We start from the raw sequence: 22,527 nt of genomic DNA on the forward strand, positions 1-22,527 counted from the left end.
CGGCACACTGTAGACGCTCATTAGCAGAGAAAACTTGGATCCAGATGTCACGATGTGGAGGTGGGAAGACAGTACGGAGCTAAGGGACTTTTTCCGCAAGTCAGACCCACAGGATTTAGCTTCATTCTTTGGGCTGCTGAGGGTAGTGGGCCTGCGGGGGGTCAGGGTGGGTTTCGAGGCATGATGCGACTCAGGCTGGAGATTATAAGACCGGGAAGCACTGGAGCTGCTCTGCTTTCCCTTGCTCTAGGGGGGAAAGGGGGTGGGAGCTATAGCTCGCTTCTCCGCTAGTGAACCCGGCTTGTTTAAACGAGCCCCAGTGGTCCTCATTACCCTTTCCCTGGGCTCACGCTCACGCTCACAGATGCAGTCGCACACATCCGTGAACGTACAGCAGCACTCGTGGATACAAGGAGAAGGAGCACTTGCATGCACACAGCTGCCGGCTTTGATGATGTGTTACAGAGCTGGACACCAGTTTACGATGGTTTGCCTGGACAGCTGTCCTGTCCCTCATCAACCCCTTGGCTTAAGGGGTCGTTACCGCAATGATGGGTCTAATGAGGCTTGGACCCCCCTAGGGTTGACCCACCAACAGTCCAGAAAACAAAGCATTTCAAAACTGATTTGAAGTTCATGTTGATCCCAAAATGTCATCATATCTCCATTGATAAAAGTACAAAAAAACAACTCTTGAGTGCACTTACTCAGCTATGTTAATTGTGCATGATTTCTAATGCAATTTGTGTGTTTTTTTTAATGCAACTGTCACTATAGTACATTCACTATTTCAAGTACTTAAGTGCAGCTATTTGAGCTCTTTACACCCTCCACCTCCAGTACATTTAATCACTGCTTTAGATGAGTTCAGTTAAGAGTACACTCCCTTGTGTTCAATCTGTTCTTCCATTTCCGCCTTTTCTCTCAATGTTTTCCATCATGCGTCCGTCCTCATATACGCACCATCTACATACAAACACGAGCACACACATGTGGACGGTCCTCCTATGGGAAGAGGGAAGAAGGCGCTGAAAGCACGACTTGTTCCGTCTTCAAGCTTATCTTCCTTTCCATTTGTCTCTGTGATTTCATTTCAATTATGATCTCCTGCTCCAGCAGATACCACCTATGGAGCTGGAGATAGCCTTGGTGTTATATTGCCTGTATGTGCTTGTCAGTGTGGGTGTGTGTGTTTTTGTGTGTCATATCGAGTGCTGTTTGAAGCGATGAAGCGAAGTTGTGGTGCTGGGTTCAGTGAAACAACGATATAAGGCAACAGTGGTCCTTGAATGTTCCTGTATGTTGCAGCACCCTGCAGCCAATGAGGTTTTCTTAAAGAAACAAGTGATTGAAACGCTTCTTCTGGTGCACTCAAACACATGCTTGATCGTATATATATATATCTCACATTCTCTTTTTTCCTGTTCAGATAAGTTGAAAAAGCTCAGGTTCAACAAGGCAACTAAAAAAACCTTTCATGACTTTCATGATGTCTATGGCTTTAAGATGTTTTATTTCTCTATAACTTCTCTATAACAGCCCAGAATGGACTGTGTAGCTCTCTTAACAGAAAGCTTTTTCTTTTTCTTTGTGGCAAAAGGGGCTCAATGTTGTTAGATGCTTTCTGGTGTGTGTGATCTCTCCAAGATGTCACGGACATGGATGACCTTCTATGGCAGAGCTTTACACAGATGCCCCCTGGTCATGCTTTCCATCAGGAAACTGCAAAAAAAAAAAAAAAAGAGTCCAACTCTCTGGGGAGTCAACCAAAAAGCCATCGTGTGGCAAAGTTAATCAATGTGACTATTGGCTTGAAGTAATCAAGTGATTAATCAGTGTGACATTCAGCTGATGCGGGAAACTGCGGAGAAGGACTTATGGAAACTGAAGGAGAGGGAAAAGATAGGCGGAATAGAGAGTGGTAGAATCACATGAGAAAGCCAGTAAACAGCAAATAAACACAACAAAAAGTCGTCGGGAATTCAGGAGGATTGGAACCTTGCTCTCAAATAAGAAAGAAATACCTACATAACAACAATCCAGAAAAAGAAGGTGAACAAGAAGAAAAAATAAGAGCTCTAATCAATCTGACCTTAAAAAACAGACAGTCCATTGTGTTTGTTCCAAGTAGCGAACTGTTTCTTGGTCCTTGGCTAAAACGAGGAGCAAAAAACAGCAACAAAACGTCTTCCAAACAAGGGTGCACACGCATATCTGGCAATCACGAGCCAAAGACGGATGTTGATGTTGAAGGAAGGGCGAGTGGAGGCTACAGAATGCAATGTGACAAGACAGATAGACTCTCCTTTTACTTGAGCTAGTGGTGTGAATTTTCATGAGATGATGCAAATATGTTGATGGAACATCAAAACACACATTCAGCTTCACACTGCCTGTTCTCTTACTGCAACTGCTGTAGTTTCAGTACTGCCATAAAAATACTGCAGGACATTATGTCCATGTTAGGTTTTTCTGTTTATTTTGTCCGGCATTTTTTTGACCTCATTTCATTCATTCATTTTGTGGTTAACAGTAGACTTTGAAGTGTTGTGTCAGAGTCGTCTGCTGTATGGTTTTCTCTCTCATTTATTGGTTATTATATCCTGTGTTGGTTATTCTAGTCTCTTCAAGAAAATAGCAAGACTTCCTTCACACAAATATCACACTGGAACCACAAAGGTATTCCAGTTCAAACTTGAAAGGGTATCAAACAGCTTGCAGTGTGCTTTGATTTGCCTAAAATCTCTTGCTAAATGAAATATTTTTTTTTTGCAATTTGCTGCGATTTTAGTCACTGCATCACCCCCTTTGATCTAGCCGGATGAAAAAAAGGCATACAAGACAGTGCTTTTATTTGTGCCGTGTAACAAACTAGTCTCATCTACATGCCTCATGACAATCATGGGGGAAAGTTCATTGTTTCCAGCATTCGGAAAGTACGACACAGCGAGGCAAGCTGAGGCAGAAATGAAGGACAGGAGAGGAGGAGGAGGAGGTGAGGACAGGATAGAGTAAGTGATAATATCACTCAGTGGCACCTAGCATTTCCACTTTCACCGAGGTACGTCTGTTGAAGGGAGGATGAGGGAAGACAGGAAGAGAGTGATTGAGGGGGTAAGGGGTTAAAGAAGACGAGGAGCGGGTCAAGCGGGCTGATGGGTACCAGGAGCCAGAGAGAGAGAGAGTCATGAAAGTGAGAAAGCCACGGTGGCGACAGAGATACTGGATGTGTAGGAAGCAGGTGCGAGAGTGACTGATAGTGACAGGGAGATGGTGTGGTTAGGGTGGCACATTTATGCCTGGAAGAGACAGGAGTGTGATGGCTGACGGTTTAGTCTTGTTATTTTTTTTTTTGAAGTGAAGTCATGAAGGAGAAGGAAGGGCATTAGACGATGGAGATGGAGAGGTACACCCTTTGTGCTCGGAGCGGTAGATCCCTATCATACCTATGTAAAGGCCAACCAAGTGACTCTTTATCAGCAAATATCTATCTGAAAACAGAGCCTTGGTGATGTCATATCAAAGCCTATTCATGGATATTGCCAGAGAAAAGAAAAAATCCGGTGGCTCATTTTATTAATTTCAGATTTGTTGAGATATTCAGCATCCCAGTACTTACCAACAACTTATCTGATACATTAAATTCAAAATAAACAGACTCATATAGGGGAAAAAATTCCCAAGCACTAGTTTTTTTTTGTTATTGAATTAAAAAATGTACATATGTAACATAAATGTATAAAAAAAAATGAATGTACAGACAATAAAAAACCCTTTTATTACAAAAAATAATTCATACATTCTACAGCACATGATTATGCAGCTCAGTGAGTTGCGGATGGCACTCATACTGCAGGGTTAGGGGTTTGTCTCCCACTGGGAGATGCTGAAAATGTCTTATGGGCCCACCAGGCACACTAAAGGAAAGGAAAACACTATAAATTTCAGTAGGTTGCTAGTGCTGCGCTATAAGCCTCATTCCCACCAGACTCCTGAATGCTCCAAAAAATATATGTTTTGTTACTGTATATTGTAAAGCACTTCATATCAAAGTGTCCACCAAAATATAAAGACTGTCCTCCAAAGAAAATAAAAAAACCAGAATCAGTTCTTCAAGTACAAACCTCTCAGGTATAAATGGACACAAATCATTATTTCAAGTATTTCTTTTTTATATCTTCAAACATGTCTGGAGGGGATCTTTAAATCATAGACAGCCAAAGGTAAAGAGATGAAATGTAGCATATAAACAGTAAATCTTACCTCTTGTCAATGTTAGGTTCATATTTTCTTCAACCGATAGATTTCTTGCTTGCTGTAATTGTTCCTTCTGTCCATAATGGCATTAAAGAGAGTGATTAGTGATTTCCTCCCAAAACCTGATATATTTTCATCATGTTAAAGCTCTTATGGGTAACATTTCAGCAAATCATTTCTTTCTTCACTAATTGTTTCTTAAACCAAATGAATGTAAGTCCAAAATTACATTCCTGATGAGTTTACACTGCTGGTTTCTGGGTGTCATTGTCTCGCTGGATATTTTGCTTTCTTTGGCAGCTGCTCGTTTTTCACGTTTATCTGCTGCTTTCACTGGGCAGATAGTCTGCAGCTTGCTGTGGAAGTTTGAGTACTCTAAGCCGCTGCCCAAGGTTTTATATGGGTGAGAGCTGTTGGCACCGAACCCATATATAAACCAGTTAAACTAAATAATAAACTGGAAATTGCCAAAGAGTCAACTGTAGCTGCACATTACGAGAATGATTCTCAGTTACAGGGTACAGTTACAGAGTACTTTGATTTTATGCTCATATAAAAAAATATCGCTTTAGCAAAATCACTGTCCTTTCAGTGAAAAACAAAGCCAAAACTGTCACAATAGCAGATGGCGAAACACCTAAATATCGAATGAAAAAAAAAAAAAAATGTAATGAGTTTGCTCTCTTCAGTGGAGTAAAACAGAAAACAAAACTGATGCCTGAGAAGGCAAATGAGGACAGGAGAAACTTTTTTTTTTTTGTTTTATTTTAATCCCATCTTGCTAAAATTTCTCCAGAAAATGAATGCTTCATGCCAGTTCTTGCTGAGTGACATTTTTTTTTGTTTTTTTTTTACACATTCAGGCTTGCACACACACACACACACACACACACACACACATGAGAACACCCACACAGACTTTGCTTCAGCTTGAGTAACCATACAGAAATCTAGGACAGAGGCTTATTTTGATGAGGAGAATTTAGCTAAGCATGGTGTTCTCAAAATTAAGGGTGTTAAAATTCCCACAGCAACCAAGTGGCTGGTACGTATTACACAGCATTTCTCCCTGGGAAAAATGCACGACTGATTAGCCCTGTCGACCTCTACGGCTGAAATTAACTCTTTAGCATGGAACCCCCTTCATGCTGCATGACTGCACTGCTCTCTCGATTAGCCTTGTGGCCTGACTGCTCTCAGCTATTTATCCAGGCACTCGTTCTGCACAACACCTTTTCTCTCCTTGGACTAAATTGCCTGGAACATTCTATAGCGGGGCAGTAGAAAGAAAGAACGGGCAGATAGGCCTCATCTCAAGAACTGATGAAGCCCTGGCAGTCCTTGAGCCCAGTAAAGATTGTTCTCACTGCAGGCCATATATATATATATATATATATATATATGTATATGTGTGTGTGTGTGTGTGTGCGTGTGTGTGTGTGTTTGCTGCACGTAGACTACTGCACACTGAGGAGGAGTGAGGAAGTATTTTAGTGGAGGTCAAGGCCATGTCTTTGCATTTTCTTTTTTTTTTTTTTTAAACTTTCCCGTGAGACACATTATTAGTGAGAGAAAGAGAGAGAGAGGTTAATAATATGGGAGACTTGGGTGCTGAACATATGGATGAGAAGAAAGGGATTATGGGCGGGAAGTAGGAAGGGAGGGATGGTGGGGTTGGGGGGAGGGTTTGATACTAGTTCCAATACAATATATCAGTTTCCCTACCGATTCTACCCAATACCTTTTTGATATCTTACTTTTTTTTTTTTTCTAAATGAACATAAGTTTGATTTCAATCAGGATCTATATAATCAAAGAGTAAAGTTGCTTCCACACTTTTAGTTTGCTTCGTTAGGTCTGGACCAATGAAAAAAAAATGACACGTTGTTGCCTTTTAGTTCCGGTCCATTTCATGTTCACACTGGCTTACTACAAATGAAACAAGAGCTATTAGCATTTAAAGCAGGTAATTCATTGATTGTACAGATCGGACAGTTGAACACACCCTCGTAGGGGCATTAAACTCCAGTGATTAACAGCAAGTCATGCAGCATCTCACTGCCTCTTATGTATGTGTTAGATTTATTGCTCCCAAAAACGACGGATTATGAGCATTACTAGTCGAGACTGCATCTGTCTGTTCTCCTGCTACTTTCTTTAACTTGCTGCTGTGTCTGGGGAAATCCTGGCACTCACATGGTGACGCACATACAGTACATGTTACCATGGTTACCAAATGATCTTGCAGATATATACATATTTATAGACTGCTTATACAGATCTCTTGCAAGATGTCTTTCTTGACTTTCACGACCAAGCGGCTTAAATCGCATACCTGCTTTTCGTAAAATCCATGTGTTTTGGTACATTTTGCTTTCACACCAAACAAACACACCGCACTAGAAGCAGACGGAGACCCGAGGCCCGCGCCGGAGTTTGATTGACAGTTTTCACAAGATCACGAATATGTGTCTTGTCTGCAGTATGCTTGTGTCCATGTGTCTCCTGTCTTTCTTGTTGTCACAGCCCTCTGGTTTGTTGTGCCAGGTTTATCTCTACATTGCGAGCCATCCCGTCTTTTTTACCACCCATAAAGCTTATACAGGCTCAGAGTTACGATTGCAGTTTTATAGAATGCTATCGTCTGCAGGTACGGCCCCGTTGTGAAATTCTTCTTTCTATCACACTAGGTGGGGGGTGGAATGGGCCATACCACAGAGCCAGAGTCACATTTGTTAATGCCAGACATTACTGTGATCCTCTCTGCCAACGAATTGAGAGTAATTGTGAATGAAGACCTCCGTGATTAATGCTTCACATCACAGTACGTCTTCGACCTTACCCAGCAGGAATCTCACAGATGATAATGTGCAAGGAGGCTTAAAGTGCACTCCAAGCAAGAAAACTGTTCATAATATGGAGTTACAGCAAGGTAAAAACTTTGAACTGATATCAGAAAGATAATTAGGCCCAGTGAAAGGCACTTAATCACCAATGACTACATGCCTGATCACGCTTCAAAAACAACTGAACTGAAGTAGCCTTTTTTTTTACAAGAACGACCTAATGTCTTCGTCAGCACTTTAGTCTAGCTACATGGATTCAACCTTCTCCAGACATCTTCAAAAGCAGTTTCAACTTGAATTTAAAGTGATACTAGTTGTGATCCATTTGAGTTCTGTAGATAAGGACGGTGGCGTACTCGCCATCGGGCATACAGGGACAAATCCCGGTGAGCCATCAAAAAATCCATAAAGTTTTTACCGTCCCTGTCTGTCGCATTACCGGCTGGCCCTCTCTATATCATTTGGGGTGAGCATGAGAGCGTGGTGTGTGCCCCCCAGGGTCGATCCCAGTCTGATAAGTCCGGGGCTGAATTTTTTGCCTAGTACACCCCTGGATAAAGATGTGGAACTCCTGATCCCCTGAACAGAGACAGCCATCTGTCTGAAGTCAGACACTTTTGCCAGGGATTTGACCATTTACAACAGATGGTTATACAGTTAGGTTTGGCAGAAAGGGCTTTGCTCTTTGATGGAGCAGAAAGAATCTGAAAAATCTCAGCAGCTATGAGGATACCTTAACATAAAATACCAAAAAAAAAAACCTTAGCACATAAGGTGGTGGAAGGAGCTGTGGTGCAATCAGAACTGAACACATGAGCAGAGAAATATCGAGAAGAGTCAGGTTGTGACGTCCGCTCTGTACACCTGCATCGATGATCAACCCGTGACTGTGAAGCATGAATGAAGCAGCTAATGCCAGATAATGCAAGTGCCATTTCAGTGCTCTGTCTGAGCTAATGCAAAGCTCAGTTTTTGCAAAAAGGACACACCGTACAAATTCCCCCAGAGAGTAACTGATCTTTAAACCCTGACAGGTTTCATTATGTCATTGAAAAGTATATTTACATGGATATTTATGTTGGCTTTGTAGGTCGGTACTGTTGATCTAAAGAGATGAATTGCTGGTCGATCAAAGGCGTCAGTTGAAAGGTCAGAGTGCAGCCGCCATTTTGATACCAAGATATCACTAATATTTACATGATAACTGGAGATACAATGGAGAATACATGGAACATTAGGCACGTCTGCCAGCTAATTTGAAATGATGCAACAGTGGTCTGTGGGCATTTATTGATGTAATGTGTTTTGGACTAAATAGTTTACTGGACTGGATCTTACCAGTGTAACAAGACCATTTTTGTCTGAGTTTTATCAATCAACTTACACATAGGAGTTGTGTACACAGCATAGTTTGTGTATCAAACAACTTAACCTCATAAGAGGTCAAGTCTCCAACTCCAACATTCCAACCATATTAGACTCCTGCGAACAAACCATCAAGGTCACACTCTTCTATCAGGAGTACACGGGCAACTTCTGAGTGGATGTGAATGTTTCATGTCTTTTGAAGTGAGCATGAGGTCATGGTTGTATGTGTTTGCGTGAACGGGCAGACAGAGAGTACTGATGTGTATCGGTTTGTAACATATTGTTCTAAGGGCTTAGCCTTGCCTAGAAAATTACAGGCAATAAGAGAAATAACACTCTAGCAGTGATATTATAGAAGCCAACAGCGCTGAAGGGAAAGGCTACTGTTAGATCTAAAGAATAGTACAAAATCATCTGGAACAAACCAGAACATTCTGAACTGAATAGTTCAAAAATAAACGCAAGCAGATGTTAACACAAATAGAACACACGATGCATTAGGAGCTGCGTCAGACTGTACCAGAACACACTAGTATGTACGATACAAAGCAACATACACGAAGAGAACTTTCAGTCATACGGTAAAAACGCAGCATGTCAGTGCCAACATGACAATAAATATGTTCTATTTTTCAGCTCTCAACTCACAACTCAATCTTGCAACTAAAAAAAAAAAAAAAGGGACGGGGTAACCAAGTGGAAATCTAGGACACAGTCTTATTTTGATGATTCAAGGGAGGGTTATCAGTGCCTGGCTGTGTAGCCGACTCATTGAGCTGTTCTTTTTTAATTTTTCTTTCAGGTTTCACCTCTATTTTCTGCTTCCTTATCATTTTTTTCTCACATGGGTTCATCCTTATATCTCACCCCCCCACACGCCCCCCTCTAAAAAAAAAAAAAAAAAACACAGCAGAAAGCGGGATTGATTCAGCTCCCTGTCTTACTTTCTTGCTAAGCCAAACACTAAGCATGTGAATGATTCTGTGCGTGTGTGTGTGTGTGCGTGGGAGCACAAGAGCCGGGGTGCATGTCCGTGCGCACTAAGCATAGGAGGCCCTGAAGATTGCCTCTCTGTCCCGCTGTGTTGACCCTTCCCTCTGATGAAAGGTAGCTGACAGAGTGGAGGTAAGTGTGAGTGTTTGTGTACTCAGGAGAGACGTCGAGGGCAAGAGTCAGAGTCTAAGTATCATTTTTCTCCTTCCCCCCTTCTACCATGTGGAGAATGAAAATCTGACTATTCTAGACACTTCTCATGCTACTCTGTTGTGATTCATGAAAAACACCTGCCAGAGTGTCCTCTGGGTTGCTTTTTACTGTGAGTTTAAGTGCCCGTGCAAACGGAGTCAGTGTATGTGTGTGTGTGTGTGTGTGTGCATTTATGAAGCCACGCTTGCATGAATGCACTTCGGTGTGTGCAGGCAGATGCAGCTGATTTTCCACTGCAGTCATAGCCTGCTCTCGGTTTTCTTATTAGCGGGATGCGCATGCTGCTTTCATTGTTGATTACCAGAGAGAGGATGCCACGCATGAATGAACATACACGGCCAACATTATAGTAACGTGTGGTAAAACATGAGATGCACACACTGTACACACTCACACACTGTCAATAAATACACGGCAGAAGTGCTGCAGCTATATCTGTTGCTATATAAGACAGGAAAAGTTCAAAAAAGAAGAGAAAAAGATAAAAAATATTGTAATTAAAAGAAAGTTAAACAACTAAAAATGAAAAGAATGAAAAAACAAACTGCAGTAATTAAAGAACAATGATTTAAATAAATAATTACACACACAAAAAAACAGATAAAGCATAGAAATGAATGAAAGCAACAGAACAGATGCGTGACAAAAAAAATAGAAAGAAAGAAAAAGAAAGGAATAGTCATAGCAACAGCACAGCAGCCGCCCTTCACCACAGTGGAGAACAACCTCCGCTCACCTCTCAGTCAGACGCAGGACCGGCAGCTGAGAGTGGACGCTGATTTATAGTCCACCTCCCTCCCTCCGTCCATCCCTCCGCAAGCCCCCTCCCTCACCCGTGTCCCTTCCCGTTCCTTCACGGCGTCAGCATGACGGTGTTACTATGGCAACAGCTTCCCACTGCAGAGGCAAATGTGAGCAGAAATCGATCTTTTCGTGTGGCTGCGTCAAATACATACACATCACTGTTGAAAGTATGACAGAAGATTGTCATGTCGGGTTTGGTAGATGATTTTTGGTTATATTTTCGGCAGACCTCGAGTATATCAGGGGGGGGGGGAGCAGGAAAAAATGAAAGCAGAGAGGCAGAGATGACATGTTTGACAAAGATTGTAGGCTGTTAGCTCCTTTTGTTTTAAATTCATGTGAATGCTTCCAACCTTGGGCACAGTTAACCTTTCAGAAAACCACTGATAATCCACAAAAAAACAAATTAAAGGAACATTTCTAACTTTTCACTGGCAGCAGGATGCCTCAGATGAAGATCCCTATGCAGCTATACTGCCCGTTCCAGGTGGCTACTTTCTGTATGTCCTTTCAGATGTTTGAAATGACTCATCATGTTTATCTAGAAAACTGTAGTAGACCTGCAGCTTATACATAAGTTCCCTAAATCTCTATACCAGAGATCACTTTGCTTTATAACTACAACCTCACAGACCTGTTAGCATGGCTGTAGACTCTTAGTCTTGTTGAGTATCTGCTGCTGACGCCACTTTCTTTCCACACCGGTGGAGTGTGTGACAATAAGATGTCTAAATCTGGCCTCAAGTTTTTCACCTCGCAGCTGTGGTATCATTACATAATGTGTGTCAGACTGAGGCAGAGATACAAAGTGCGCCAACATTGGCTTTCTAACATGTTCACTAGGGGCTCAGGCTTATCTCATATCGATCCATTTAATCCAAATCCATCTAAATACTCATGGAACTGAGAGTGAGGTAGAAGACAGAGTATGAGGGGGTGGAGGGCAGAACGATAGACCCAATGTGCGATGTGGGAGTTGGAAGATTTGAAAAGATCTAATAAGAGAAAGATTAACAGGGAGGGGAGGGGGGGGGGGGGAAATTTGAGATTGAGGATGAAAGTGAAATAAAACAAAGCTAATTTGGCAGCTTGGAAGTATAGCAGGGCTGGTGTTGATGTATGTGTATATACAGTATGTGGATGTGTAGGTGTGAAATAAAAACACCAGTCAGCCTGTGAGGTTGAGAAAACTAGATTCTGAATCCATTTTGATGGCACACCAGTGACCTTGAGGCCCCCATAGTCAGACAGACGCTGTCCTGCACCAACCTGATTCAACTTCTCTCCTCATATCTGCTGCTGAGAGAGAGAGAGAGAGAGAGAGAGAGAGAGAGGAGAGAGAGCGAGCGAGAGAGAGATGGAGTGGGTCTGTCTGTCCAGTAGCTTATAAAAAGTCCATTATGGTGCGCTTCTATCAGTTTGGGCTCTCCCAGATGGACCCTGGAGTAAATGGACAGCACCAGAGAGCTATAAGCTCAGATTTGATATATGGCTGAGAAATAGCTCTGCGTGTGTGTGTGTGTGTGAGTGTGTGTGTTTGTGTGCGATTGTGCGTGTTAAGGATGGTGTGCATTTGATCATATACACTGCACTGAAAGAGCGGACAGTAGTCAACAGCGAACATTTCCGTGCCACTACGTTTTTTTTTTGTGCATGGCATTTACTTAATACAGCTGTTTTACCATAGTACCATATGTGCTGCCTTGCCACATACACACACACACACACACAAAAACACACACACATACATACAGGCTTAAATCCCAGCTCAGTCTGACAAAGGAGCCTGTGGCTCTTCCCCAGCCTGATGCTTTGTACGGGCTCAAAACCGCTTTACTGCATGACGTTTATTTATCAGCCATATTTACTTCCTATTGTGTGGATGTGTCTGTGTCTCAGCATGTGTATGTACCACATCGAGGTATATTTGAGCTCATAATGTGTGTATTTAGATGTTCAATAAGCAGTATGCATGTCTCCATGCTTGTGTGTAAGTTCTTTTCATTTAGGGTATCACACTGCTCTTTGCATTGAGTTGAGGAAGCTGACAAAAGGCCCAGAGTGCAATCGCTCAGCAGGCTGTGAATGCGACTTTGTCCTTCTACATGGACGTGCTTTATCAACGGTTTGTTTGTTTGGAAGAAAGAGAGAAAACGGCCTCAAGCAAAAGAGGTGGTTGATGGTTGATTATACTCCAATGACTATCAAACCTTAACACTTTGTGGAATTGTTACGCCGTTGGTGTGCTGCACTTCCCTACACTACATTTATGTGTATTTATGCTGTGAATTACTCCCCTAATAGCTGAAGAGCTGCTAAACAGATTCGCATTGTTCTGAGCACAATGACAATAAAGATCTAATCTAAATCTAATCTACTAACTCGTTGGACTGTGTGACTAGCACTTTGATGCCTTTTTACTTGTAGTTTTCATCTGATGAACTTCTGTCAGTAGGTTGTGCTTGTTTAATGTTTTTGGCAACATGGAATAGGATAAAAGTGAACCCTCCACTCAAAAATGTGTTTTACTTATTGTTACATCACATGGATGTTTGAGCTTCACTGTGCAGAACGATGTATGTGCAGAGTTTGACACTAGAAGACTGTGTTCACATTCATCTGCCGAAGGAGGAAAGTTTCTCTGAGCTCATCTTAAATCTGGGTTTAAGTCGTGCACCTATAAGCATGATTTGTGACATCACAACTAGTTTACAGCCAATCATGGGCCACTATTCAACTTACACAAGTGTGACATGGACACTTACTGTAAAACTTACACTACAGTGCTGATATGCTTTGAATCGACTTTTCAGTGAAATACAAGACATCTTGTGTACGGCAGTTACAACTTTTGAAAAGAAAATCATTTGCATATTCATGGACTCTGGAATTTTTAATGAGGAGGAAGGAGGAGAGGGTACTTTAAGGATTATAACAAGATAATTCAACTTTTTTCTGTGGTAAAAATGTATTTAGACACAAATTATTACTAAAAGAGTATATTATATCGGTCTTAAAACATGCTGCATGGATTGTACACAGGCCAAAGCCAACACCTACTAACAAACCTCTCACTTACACTTCTGCTACCGAACTAGCAGGAAAGAAAAAAAAAAAAAACTCATTCCTTCTAACTCTTTGCCAATCACACATACACACTGTCACACACAAATCACTGTCATAGCCAAGATGACTAACAGGCTTCACAGTGTCTAAAGTTGACAGCATGTTTACTGAAATCCCAGTGGCTGCACTTAACAGTCCTTTTTATCCTTTGCTCTCTGACTGAATAAACATCTCTTAACACAGTGACACCCATAATATACCCCGTACCGTTACGTTTGAGCCTTGATATGTTTTTACAGCTGTCAGTACGAACGTCAGTAGTTCCTCACTAGTTATAGCTGAGCTTGTCATGTAAACTTTACTCATGTAGATTAATAGAATTGCTTATGTTCAGGTAAAATCATTGACCTTTACTGCAAGTGTCCCTGGTTTTATTTCTCTTCTCTCAATATCACGTCGTCTCTTTTTAATTTAACCGTATAAAGGCAGGTTCACACTAGTAGCTTTTAGCCGGCCCTTATTCAGTCATATGACACTAAAGCATCAGCAACACTACAAGTAAAATATCACATCTCCACCTCTGCTCCCGACCAATCATGGAATTATTGACCCTATCCGCAATTGGAAGTGATACTGCCAGCTATATTCCCCTAGAGATGAAGAAACAGCTGAAAAGGGTGGGGAAAAAAGTAAGAATGAGAGAGGGCAAGACGATTTGATGAAGTGTGTGATGATGTGTCCATTAAAGTGCAGTCCAGAACATTAAACAATATAGTGGGGTTTGTAAAGGTCAGTACTCTCAGGGTTTATCCATATTGATCTTTACTTTCGATTGTGCCGGACTCTGCACTGGCGTCCATCTAAATCCTCTTCTATGCCACAGACTCGGGTAAGAGACAGAAAGAGAGACAAACAAGGGCAGAGAAAGACATTTAGAGAGCTCCCACAACGGGACTGGCACCGACTTTGTGGGATCCAGGACTTTCTCTGTCGCTTTCCAAATAAATCAATACCTTTTTTTGACATTTTTTCAAAGTTCAATCTACTCAACACTTTATCTTGTTGAAGGTAATGGTATCTTGTTGTGTCAATAGATTGTTTCCCACCGATGTAACTAATCATTTAATCGTTCAGTTAGCCAGTCAGTCTGATGCTAAACCTACAGTGCCAAAAACTCCCTTTGGTGAAGCAGTGGTGTGGTGATGGTAGCGACACAGGTAGCCAATGTAAGTGAGCTTATCTGCTAGCATGTTTACTGCTCGCTGATCACTATCGGCTGGATGAGCTATAACAGTGTTATCTTATGACAGTGATGATGTAGTTATAAGAATTTCATTATGAATTGATTACTGAAAGTGACCTTTCCTGTCTTTTTACTACAATAGCACTGAGCTGTATCCTCTTCATAAGTTCTTCAGAAAGACATTCAAAGTCTTTTTTTTTTTTTGTGGTTGAAAGACCTGAGCAGTTAAATATATTCTGCACATTTCCAAGTCTATATTTTTATTCTGGGGCTCTCCTGGAATATCTTTGCATGATTTACATTTCAAAAAACTCCTTATTCAAATTATACTGGCCATTTATACAGCCCCTCAGTTCAGCCTCTGTCAGAAACAGTCCCGATGAGCCCTCTCCATTCTGATTGGCCAGCTTCCAGAAGCTGGCAGACTTCTGGATGCTACATAAACAAACAATAGTAGTAGGATTTCACTTCTTTTTCTCATTCTTTACTCAAAATGGAAACTTACTCAAATACATCTATACATATTCAAGCCCAAATCAGATCCAAAATTCTAGTGGACAGCTTGAACAACCAATGGAACGACTCTAGCAACAAAGACTATGAAACGGGGGGATGTAAATGCAAACAGCAAATGAAGCATTCAAGCAAGTTTTGGATTTTTGACCATGTTTAACATAGACATCTGACATCATAACAGTATATAAATCCCAAAAAGCATTGTATATCCCCTTTAAGAGCTTGAGGGTAAAGTTCTGTGATAATACAGCCTAATTGCAATACAGTAATTGGAAAGTAAGGGATCCCTGAATCTAAAATTCTGAGTCAAATTCTTCAAGTTATATTTGGTAGGAGGTTGGTTTGCTTTTTATAATCATCATTTTTACATTTGATAATCACATTTTCATGGATTTCATTGGAACCACAGTGATAAGGTAAGCTACTGGAACAGCTGTAAAGCAGCTGTAAATTGTGAATACCTTTTTCTGAGTGTCACAAACACCCAGAAATGTTTCTTTGTATGATCCAAACCTAATCCATTTAGTTCATTCAAATTTGGAAAGTGTAGCAGAGCCGTATCATTAAATCATTAGTAATAACATGTATGCTGTCAGTTGACTCAGCCGGGGAAGGACTTTTATGGGAATAAATGAGGCGCCATCTTGGAACCAGAGTTGCTAAGAACATTAGCAACATTTCTAGCTTTGCGGTACATGTTAGCAGACATGACCCACCGGAGGAGTTAGATGAAGAGGGAGGGAGAGGATGATCAAAGAGCTAGAGAGTAAATACAACAGGCAAAGAGTTAATGTTTCGCTCATGTTTTTTAATGCCATTTTCTACCCTACTGTTAGGTAATGAATGTTGATTGGTTAGGAGGATGTGTTGCGTGATTATGATGATGATTATAAACTTGAGTGTATGGAGTCAGTAACTATAGAAATGCAAGCCTCACATATCAAGGACCACTATGCTGGCATATGGTTTAATGGTTTTGGTGGAAAATATGTAAAACCTGCAAGCAAGTGGGCGTTTATACTGTGCACTGACCTGACTGAGGCTGATGAAAGTAGCTTACAGGACGGCATTTGCATCTGTACTCCAAGTTTGATTGCCACAGAAGATGCAACAATTCTGTTTCTTTTAGGCAATGAGGCGGTAAGGCAAAATTGAAATCAGTTTATTGTCTTGCAAAACACTTTGAGAGCACTGTTGCACCATTTGCTAATTCTAGCTTATGTCAAAACAACTCCTCCCCCTCCACACACACACATACACACAAACGAACACAATAGTTACTTCTGTTACCTAGGGCTATAGCCAGCTGTAGATATCATCTAGACAGCACACAAACAAAATTTACATTGTTCCTGAGGTAAAATATTGTACTTTGGCATTTAAGCGCAAGTGGTTCTGAGAACAACACACAAAACAAGGCAATGGGAGGGAGAGTTAGCCAGTATGAATGAAAGAGCCAGAGCTTGAGTATAAAAAACAGTGTATTTTTCCTGACAAAGAGTTGTTTCTGTAAAAGGCCAAATTAGGGGGCTGGTAGCAATGGGCGTTTGAGCAATCATGACAGAGCCTCAAAACACTTCCGAGGCTTTCATGCTTGTGTGTGTTTGTGTACTGGGAGGCGGGGGAGGATGTGTTGTCTGTGTTCCTCCCTAGGTCAGCTCCTTGATAGAGGCTAACAGGAGGACATTTCAGTGTCAATCACTTTTGCACTCTGTAATCTAATACACACACCCCCACAATTACATTCCATGTGGATAATGTATCTTAGATATGCTGTATGTCTTTGCCTCTTTGCGTTAACGCAACCACTGCAAAAAAAAAAAATTCAGATGGGCAAGAAGTACCCAAGTGAAATAGATCTTCTATATCAAAGACTGTTTTTGCCACCAGGGGAGTTGATTAAGTCTTGTGCTGCTGAAACTAAGCCTACAAATCCATTTGCACAGAACAGAACCGTCTGCGCTCATGCCTCCATATGTTTGTACCAATTGAGATAAAACTGACTTAGATATGTTGCATGATTTCACTTTCTCTATTTATTTCTCTCTAGGCAATCTTTCAGTTTCCACAAATGCTTGCCATCTATGTGAGGTGTTTCGGTCCAAATCCGTTCTCTGATGTATCAGATCCAGGCTTTTCTCCACTGTAGCAGCATATTTATTTATGCCTGTATAATCAAGCCAAAAGTCTTTTATTACTTTCTTTGCTGTGCTAAATCGTAAGAACTCACATTGCATTTCAATGGCTATATTTCTATTGACATTTTATGTTTTCCCTCTAAGCTAATGAACCAGTCAGAATTGACTCCTTCCTGACTTTCTGAGATTATGCTGCAGACTTGACATTTTGTTATCTGTTGCAGCACCATGTGTTCTCAAATATATCAGTGTGTTCTTTAAATATACTGCTACAAGGTGCAAGCCAAGGATATGTAGGCGTTTGTATTTTTATTTTGCCAAAGTCGTGTTTTGGATATACTGGAGACGTGCCTTTTTTTGACTTCACTGAATATACAAAGTGAATGTAAATGCTAATGAGCACTTAATTACTACGATTTTAAAACCAGCTTTCTGTATGCTATGGCGCAATTGCATGTAGTAAACAAACTGGACATCCACATGCCAGTATTTATTTAATCTTACAGCACATATGCTTCTCATTGGATCTCATACATTTAGTTGAACGATGCAATAAAAAGAGAAAAAACTCTGTCTCCTGTTGTTTCAGACCCATATGATGACGACGATCTGAAGGTGAAGACACAGAGACCACGATCAGCTGACCAGCCAGGTGTGTTTCAGGCACAAACAGGTGAGTAATATGTGTGTGTGTGTATGTGTGTGCGAGTTCACAGCCTGGAACAAAAAGCAGCCAACTTGACCTTTTAGATGCTTTATGTGTTACTAAGAATAAAGAGCTCCATAAAGATAATAATACATTTTCCTTTTGAGGCATTGCTGAACTCTGGGCAGCTCCTCTATGGTTGACCATTGGCATTTGTGAACACGTGGAAGTGTGAATGTCTGTGTGTGTGTGTGTGTGTGACTTCAAAGTCTTGCATAATTAATAGGATTGGAAAAGAAAGACTGAATTATTCATGACATGATACATTAAACATATTGAGAATGTCACATGTATATATGCAGGGGAATGTGCTTATAGGTACATGACATTACATGTTGGCTGCTTCACCCACATCAGAATAGGTCATATACTAATCTGAGCTTGTGCCCACATACGCTCATACTGTACGCTCACCCACGTTTCCATATTCACAGCTGTGCGGAGGGTGGGGGTGGGGGGTGGGGGGGTGGTGGGGGGTGGTGGAGGGGGAGTCCCTACCGCGAGGGAAACCCCTGGCTCTGTCTTGTCCTTCTCTTCTGTTCTCACCCCTCTTCACTTCTCCCCCATTCTTCCATTCCTCCAGGCATGTGTGATGAGCTTAAGCCCTGACTCACGGCATGTTAATGAAGATGTAATGCGATTAACGGACATGCAATTAATTTGATTTCCTTCTTTGCCATGTGATGACGCCTCTATCAAAGGACACGGCGCTCACAAACAATTTCGAGAGAGAGAGAGAAGTAGGGGATGACTTAACTTGTAGATTTGTCTTTCAAGGGCGTAACTCAGAGGGAACAATGGAACAGTTTCCATAGGCTGTCTGGAGAAGTGAAAATCACGCACAGTCATGTCTAAACATCAATTATTGGCGTTATGTACACATAAACACACATCCTTCCTCAAAGAAGAGACACGCACAGATACCCTGGCACACAGATATGCTTGTTTACTGTATGTACCACTCCTGTTTATTCATATATAACACCATCCTTTGGGCTTATTTTTTTTTTTTTAACCATAATTCCATGAGTATTAATGTCTTTGGCTATCATCTTAAAACACATTTGTCTAACATGATCATCCTCATGAATATTCAGTCAATGATAATTCACACTGAGTGGATTTAATTAATTAATGTCACAAGTAAATCATCTAATGCCCATATCTGTATGGTATGGAGGAATTTCCTATATTGGGTACTGATATATTGATATAGGTCAGGCCATGTGAAAACGATCTTCTATAGAACAACATCAGTAGAGCTTCTTTGTATATGAATGATGAATCAAGACTCTCTTAACTTGTCTAGATATCTCTTGTCCAGGGGGAGAGGGGGGAAAAAAGGGGAAAAAAAAGCTTCTATAAATACAGGAAATGTGTTTGGTTATTGTAACCACAAAGCCCCTCTTTCATCATTGTCACATACTCCCAAGCTTTTCTCCAGACAATTGTATAGATTACAATATTGTTTGTCTTCTTATTGTAGTAATATTGCAATGGTGTCACAGCCATCCAAAGGAAATTTTGATTTTATTCCAGAAAATAAAGAGCAGAGAAAAACTAAGAATTGCTAACAGGAATCAATAAATTAAACATTTGTTTCTGGGAAAAATGAAAGTGAAAAATGTACCAATGCACTATGTCATATATCTCCACTAACAGTTACTTCTACAGCAATATATTTATAGAAATAGAGGAATATATTTATGATCATAAGAGAATACACACTCTGACATGAACCACATGGGTCTATGTGCTTTGCTGGTGTAGAATAACATGATCAGCATCATCTGTTGCATCACTTCTAGACTTTTAAATGGTGTTTTAAGCCTGGCATCTAACAAGGTTTATATTTTCAAACTAACAATATCATTCCTCTTGAAGAAACGTAGCATAAGAAGAAGAAAAACAAACTATCCTCTCTCTGTCCGTCTCTGTCTTGATCTTCAGGTGACCCTGCAGCAGAGGAGTGGTCACAGTGGAGTGTGTGTTCCCTCACATGTGGGCAAGGCTGGCAAGTGAGGACGAGATCATGTGTTTCTTCTCCCTATGGGACACTGTGCAGCGGTGCCCTGCGGGAAACACGCATGTGCAACAACACAGCTTCCTGTCCAGGTGAACCTGGGATCACAGGCTCAGGTATGTTGACCTAACTGTGTGTAGGCTGCCTTTCTCCTTTGCCTGAATTCAACGGCACTTACTGGTCAGGACTGTTTTCCCACAGCAAGGATGCGGAAGGTCCAGCCTTCACCTCTCTGCAGTTTGTTTGTTGCTGATGTTTATATAGTAGATAAGCAAATACAAGAGTGATTTTTCTTTGTGAGACAGGTGACCTCTCCAGGCTGTGTCCCCTGCTTCCTCACAGTGCATGCTGGGATGTATGATTAATGAAAAGGGTTTAGCAGTGTTGCACAGTGATGAGCAGTATATATATGTATAATCTGCTTATACTGCATGCCTCCCTTAAAAGCTGCACTTTGTCAAATGTAAAATGTGATGAATTGCAGCTTTAAACAATAGGCTTATTATTTCTTAGCACCCCTCTCTCCCATGCAGCATTCACCTGTCTTTTTGCAATATGTTAGGAAAGTTGTAAAACTGAAGAAAGTAATGACAGTGTGAAACACTTTTAAGAATGCGCGCACACACACTATCACACACATCGCATGGGATCTGGACAGCCGAAATATAATCTGACCATGGCATACAGAATGATAATGTCATTTTGTCATTTCAATTCACACTCCTGGCCAGCGGAGAGAGAAAGGCAGACAGTGATGCAGAGAGAGAGAGAGAGAGAAAGAGACATGACAACTGAGCTGCATGTCAGGAAGTCTATTAGACTTGCCACAATTCAGAAGTTCATACTTCCTGGCTTCTCTATCTTTAGCTCTCCTCTGCTCCTTCACTTTTCTTTCAGCACTGTTCTCATTTCCCTTGCCTTGTGTATATCTCCATTAACGTCCATACAGAAAGCGTACATAGAAAATTGGCTAATTAGCAAACAAATATATGTTTTTACAATGAAAACTAAGGTAACTTGCTTTCATTGTAATATGCAATGTGGAAATTGTTATATGTATATTCAAATCTGTGTGCACATTACAGTGACATAGAAAAACAACATAGATATAGAAAGCATTCAAAGTGATAACTACAGCTATGGTTTTTCTTTGACTTCAGAGTAATTACTTTTTTATTTTTAGATGCAGTGACTGCCACAAAATATATCTAGCCAATCAAATAAAATTTTCATGTTCGTTCATGCTCTGCCAATCAGGGTGAGCATATTCGGTCTTATTTGCTTGCTATTAAAAGACAGCTACAACATGAGCGCCTCATCCATTTTTCTTGAGCAACACACATCAAAACAATCAAGCCAGATGAAGTCACTGAAGGAACTTGTGAAATGTTCATCCTGAATAATGCAAGTTCTGCTCTGGTTTGATTGCTAGTGTAGGTCTTTACTAGATGAAATTGTGAAGTACTGCCTGTCCGGCTCTTGTTTGATTGCCCTGATTGCAATGGAAGTGCAATCCTGTATAGCACAGGCTCTCTCCTGCCTGGCTTCTGTCCTTCTCTTAATCCACTGCTAATGCTCACCCCCCCCCAACCAGGGGATGACAAAAAAAATCAGTGCTTCCTCGTCAAATCACGGTCGACGCATCATCTGATGGTATAGCAGACCTCTTCCATCCTGTCCCAATTGTCTGTAGCGACTGCCTCCTAGCCGTTCCTGCCAGTCTTTAGCCAACAGACCGGCTGAGGCAGCGAAGCCATTTTTAATTTTTTTCCCTACTCTTGAGGAAATCTTTGAGTGCGTGGAGACAACTTTGTTGGAACCTCTTACGAATAAAGCTCTGGCATTAGGGTCTTAACCAGAATGGAGGCGGCCAAGGGTCTGTGCCAAGACATCCCCGAGCTCTACAATAAGTTGCCTCTGTACTTGCATGGTACTTGTTGGTGAAAAAAGACGGAAGATTCCCCTACAGACCGACACAAACAACAAGGACATGGAAAACCTTTCAGTGAATATTTCTTCTTCTGTGAACCTGGTACAATTTTAGTTGGCATCAGACAAGACCTTCCTGTCAGCTGAGGAATTGCTGCTTTATGCAGTAGATAAGCAACCAACCATTTGTGCTTTTACTAAAACGGGTAATGTCAAAACTAGCTACAGTTTATATTTGAGATGGTTGGCATGATTACTAGACAAAAAGGACACAAAAGATCATTTTGGCATTCCACTGTAACAAGAGGGACAATTTGTAAAACTCAATCATGCTGCTGCTCAGCAGAATCAAGAGAATCAAATCTGAACCAGATATGATATACTCCACTGACTTTCTGTACATCAGTATGACAAGAAGAGGGTTG

At 41.1% G+C, this 22,527-nt stretch overlaps 1 protein-coding gene across 5 annotated transcripts in view; it reads left to right on the forward strand.

Moving 5' to 3' along the window:
* adgrb2 (adhesion G protein-coupled receptor B2) overlaps positions 1-22,527 on the forward strand; it is a 203,265-nt gene that overhangs the window by 73,093 nt on the left and 107,645 nt on the right. For all 5 annotated transcript variants that reach the window (XM_067611336.1, XM_067611338.1, XM_067611337.1 and 2 more), the window contains exons 3-4: positions 18,034-18,117; positions 20,101-20,289. In XM_067611336.1, the coding sequence (XP_067467437.1) occupies positions 18,034-18,117; positions 20,101-20,289 (273 nt within the window). The remainder of the gene's footprint in view (positions 1-18,033; positions 18,118-20,100; positions 20,290-22,527) is intronic.

Source organism: Thunnus thynnus, chromosome 15, assembly GCF_963924715.1.
Source record: "Thunnus thynnus chromosome 15, fThuThy2.1, whole genome shotgun sequence".
NCBI classification, from domain to species: Eukaryota; Metazoa; Chordata; class Actinopteri; order Scombriformes; family Scombridae; genus Thunnus; species Thunnus thynnus.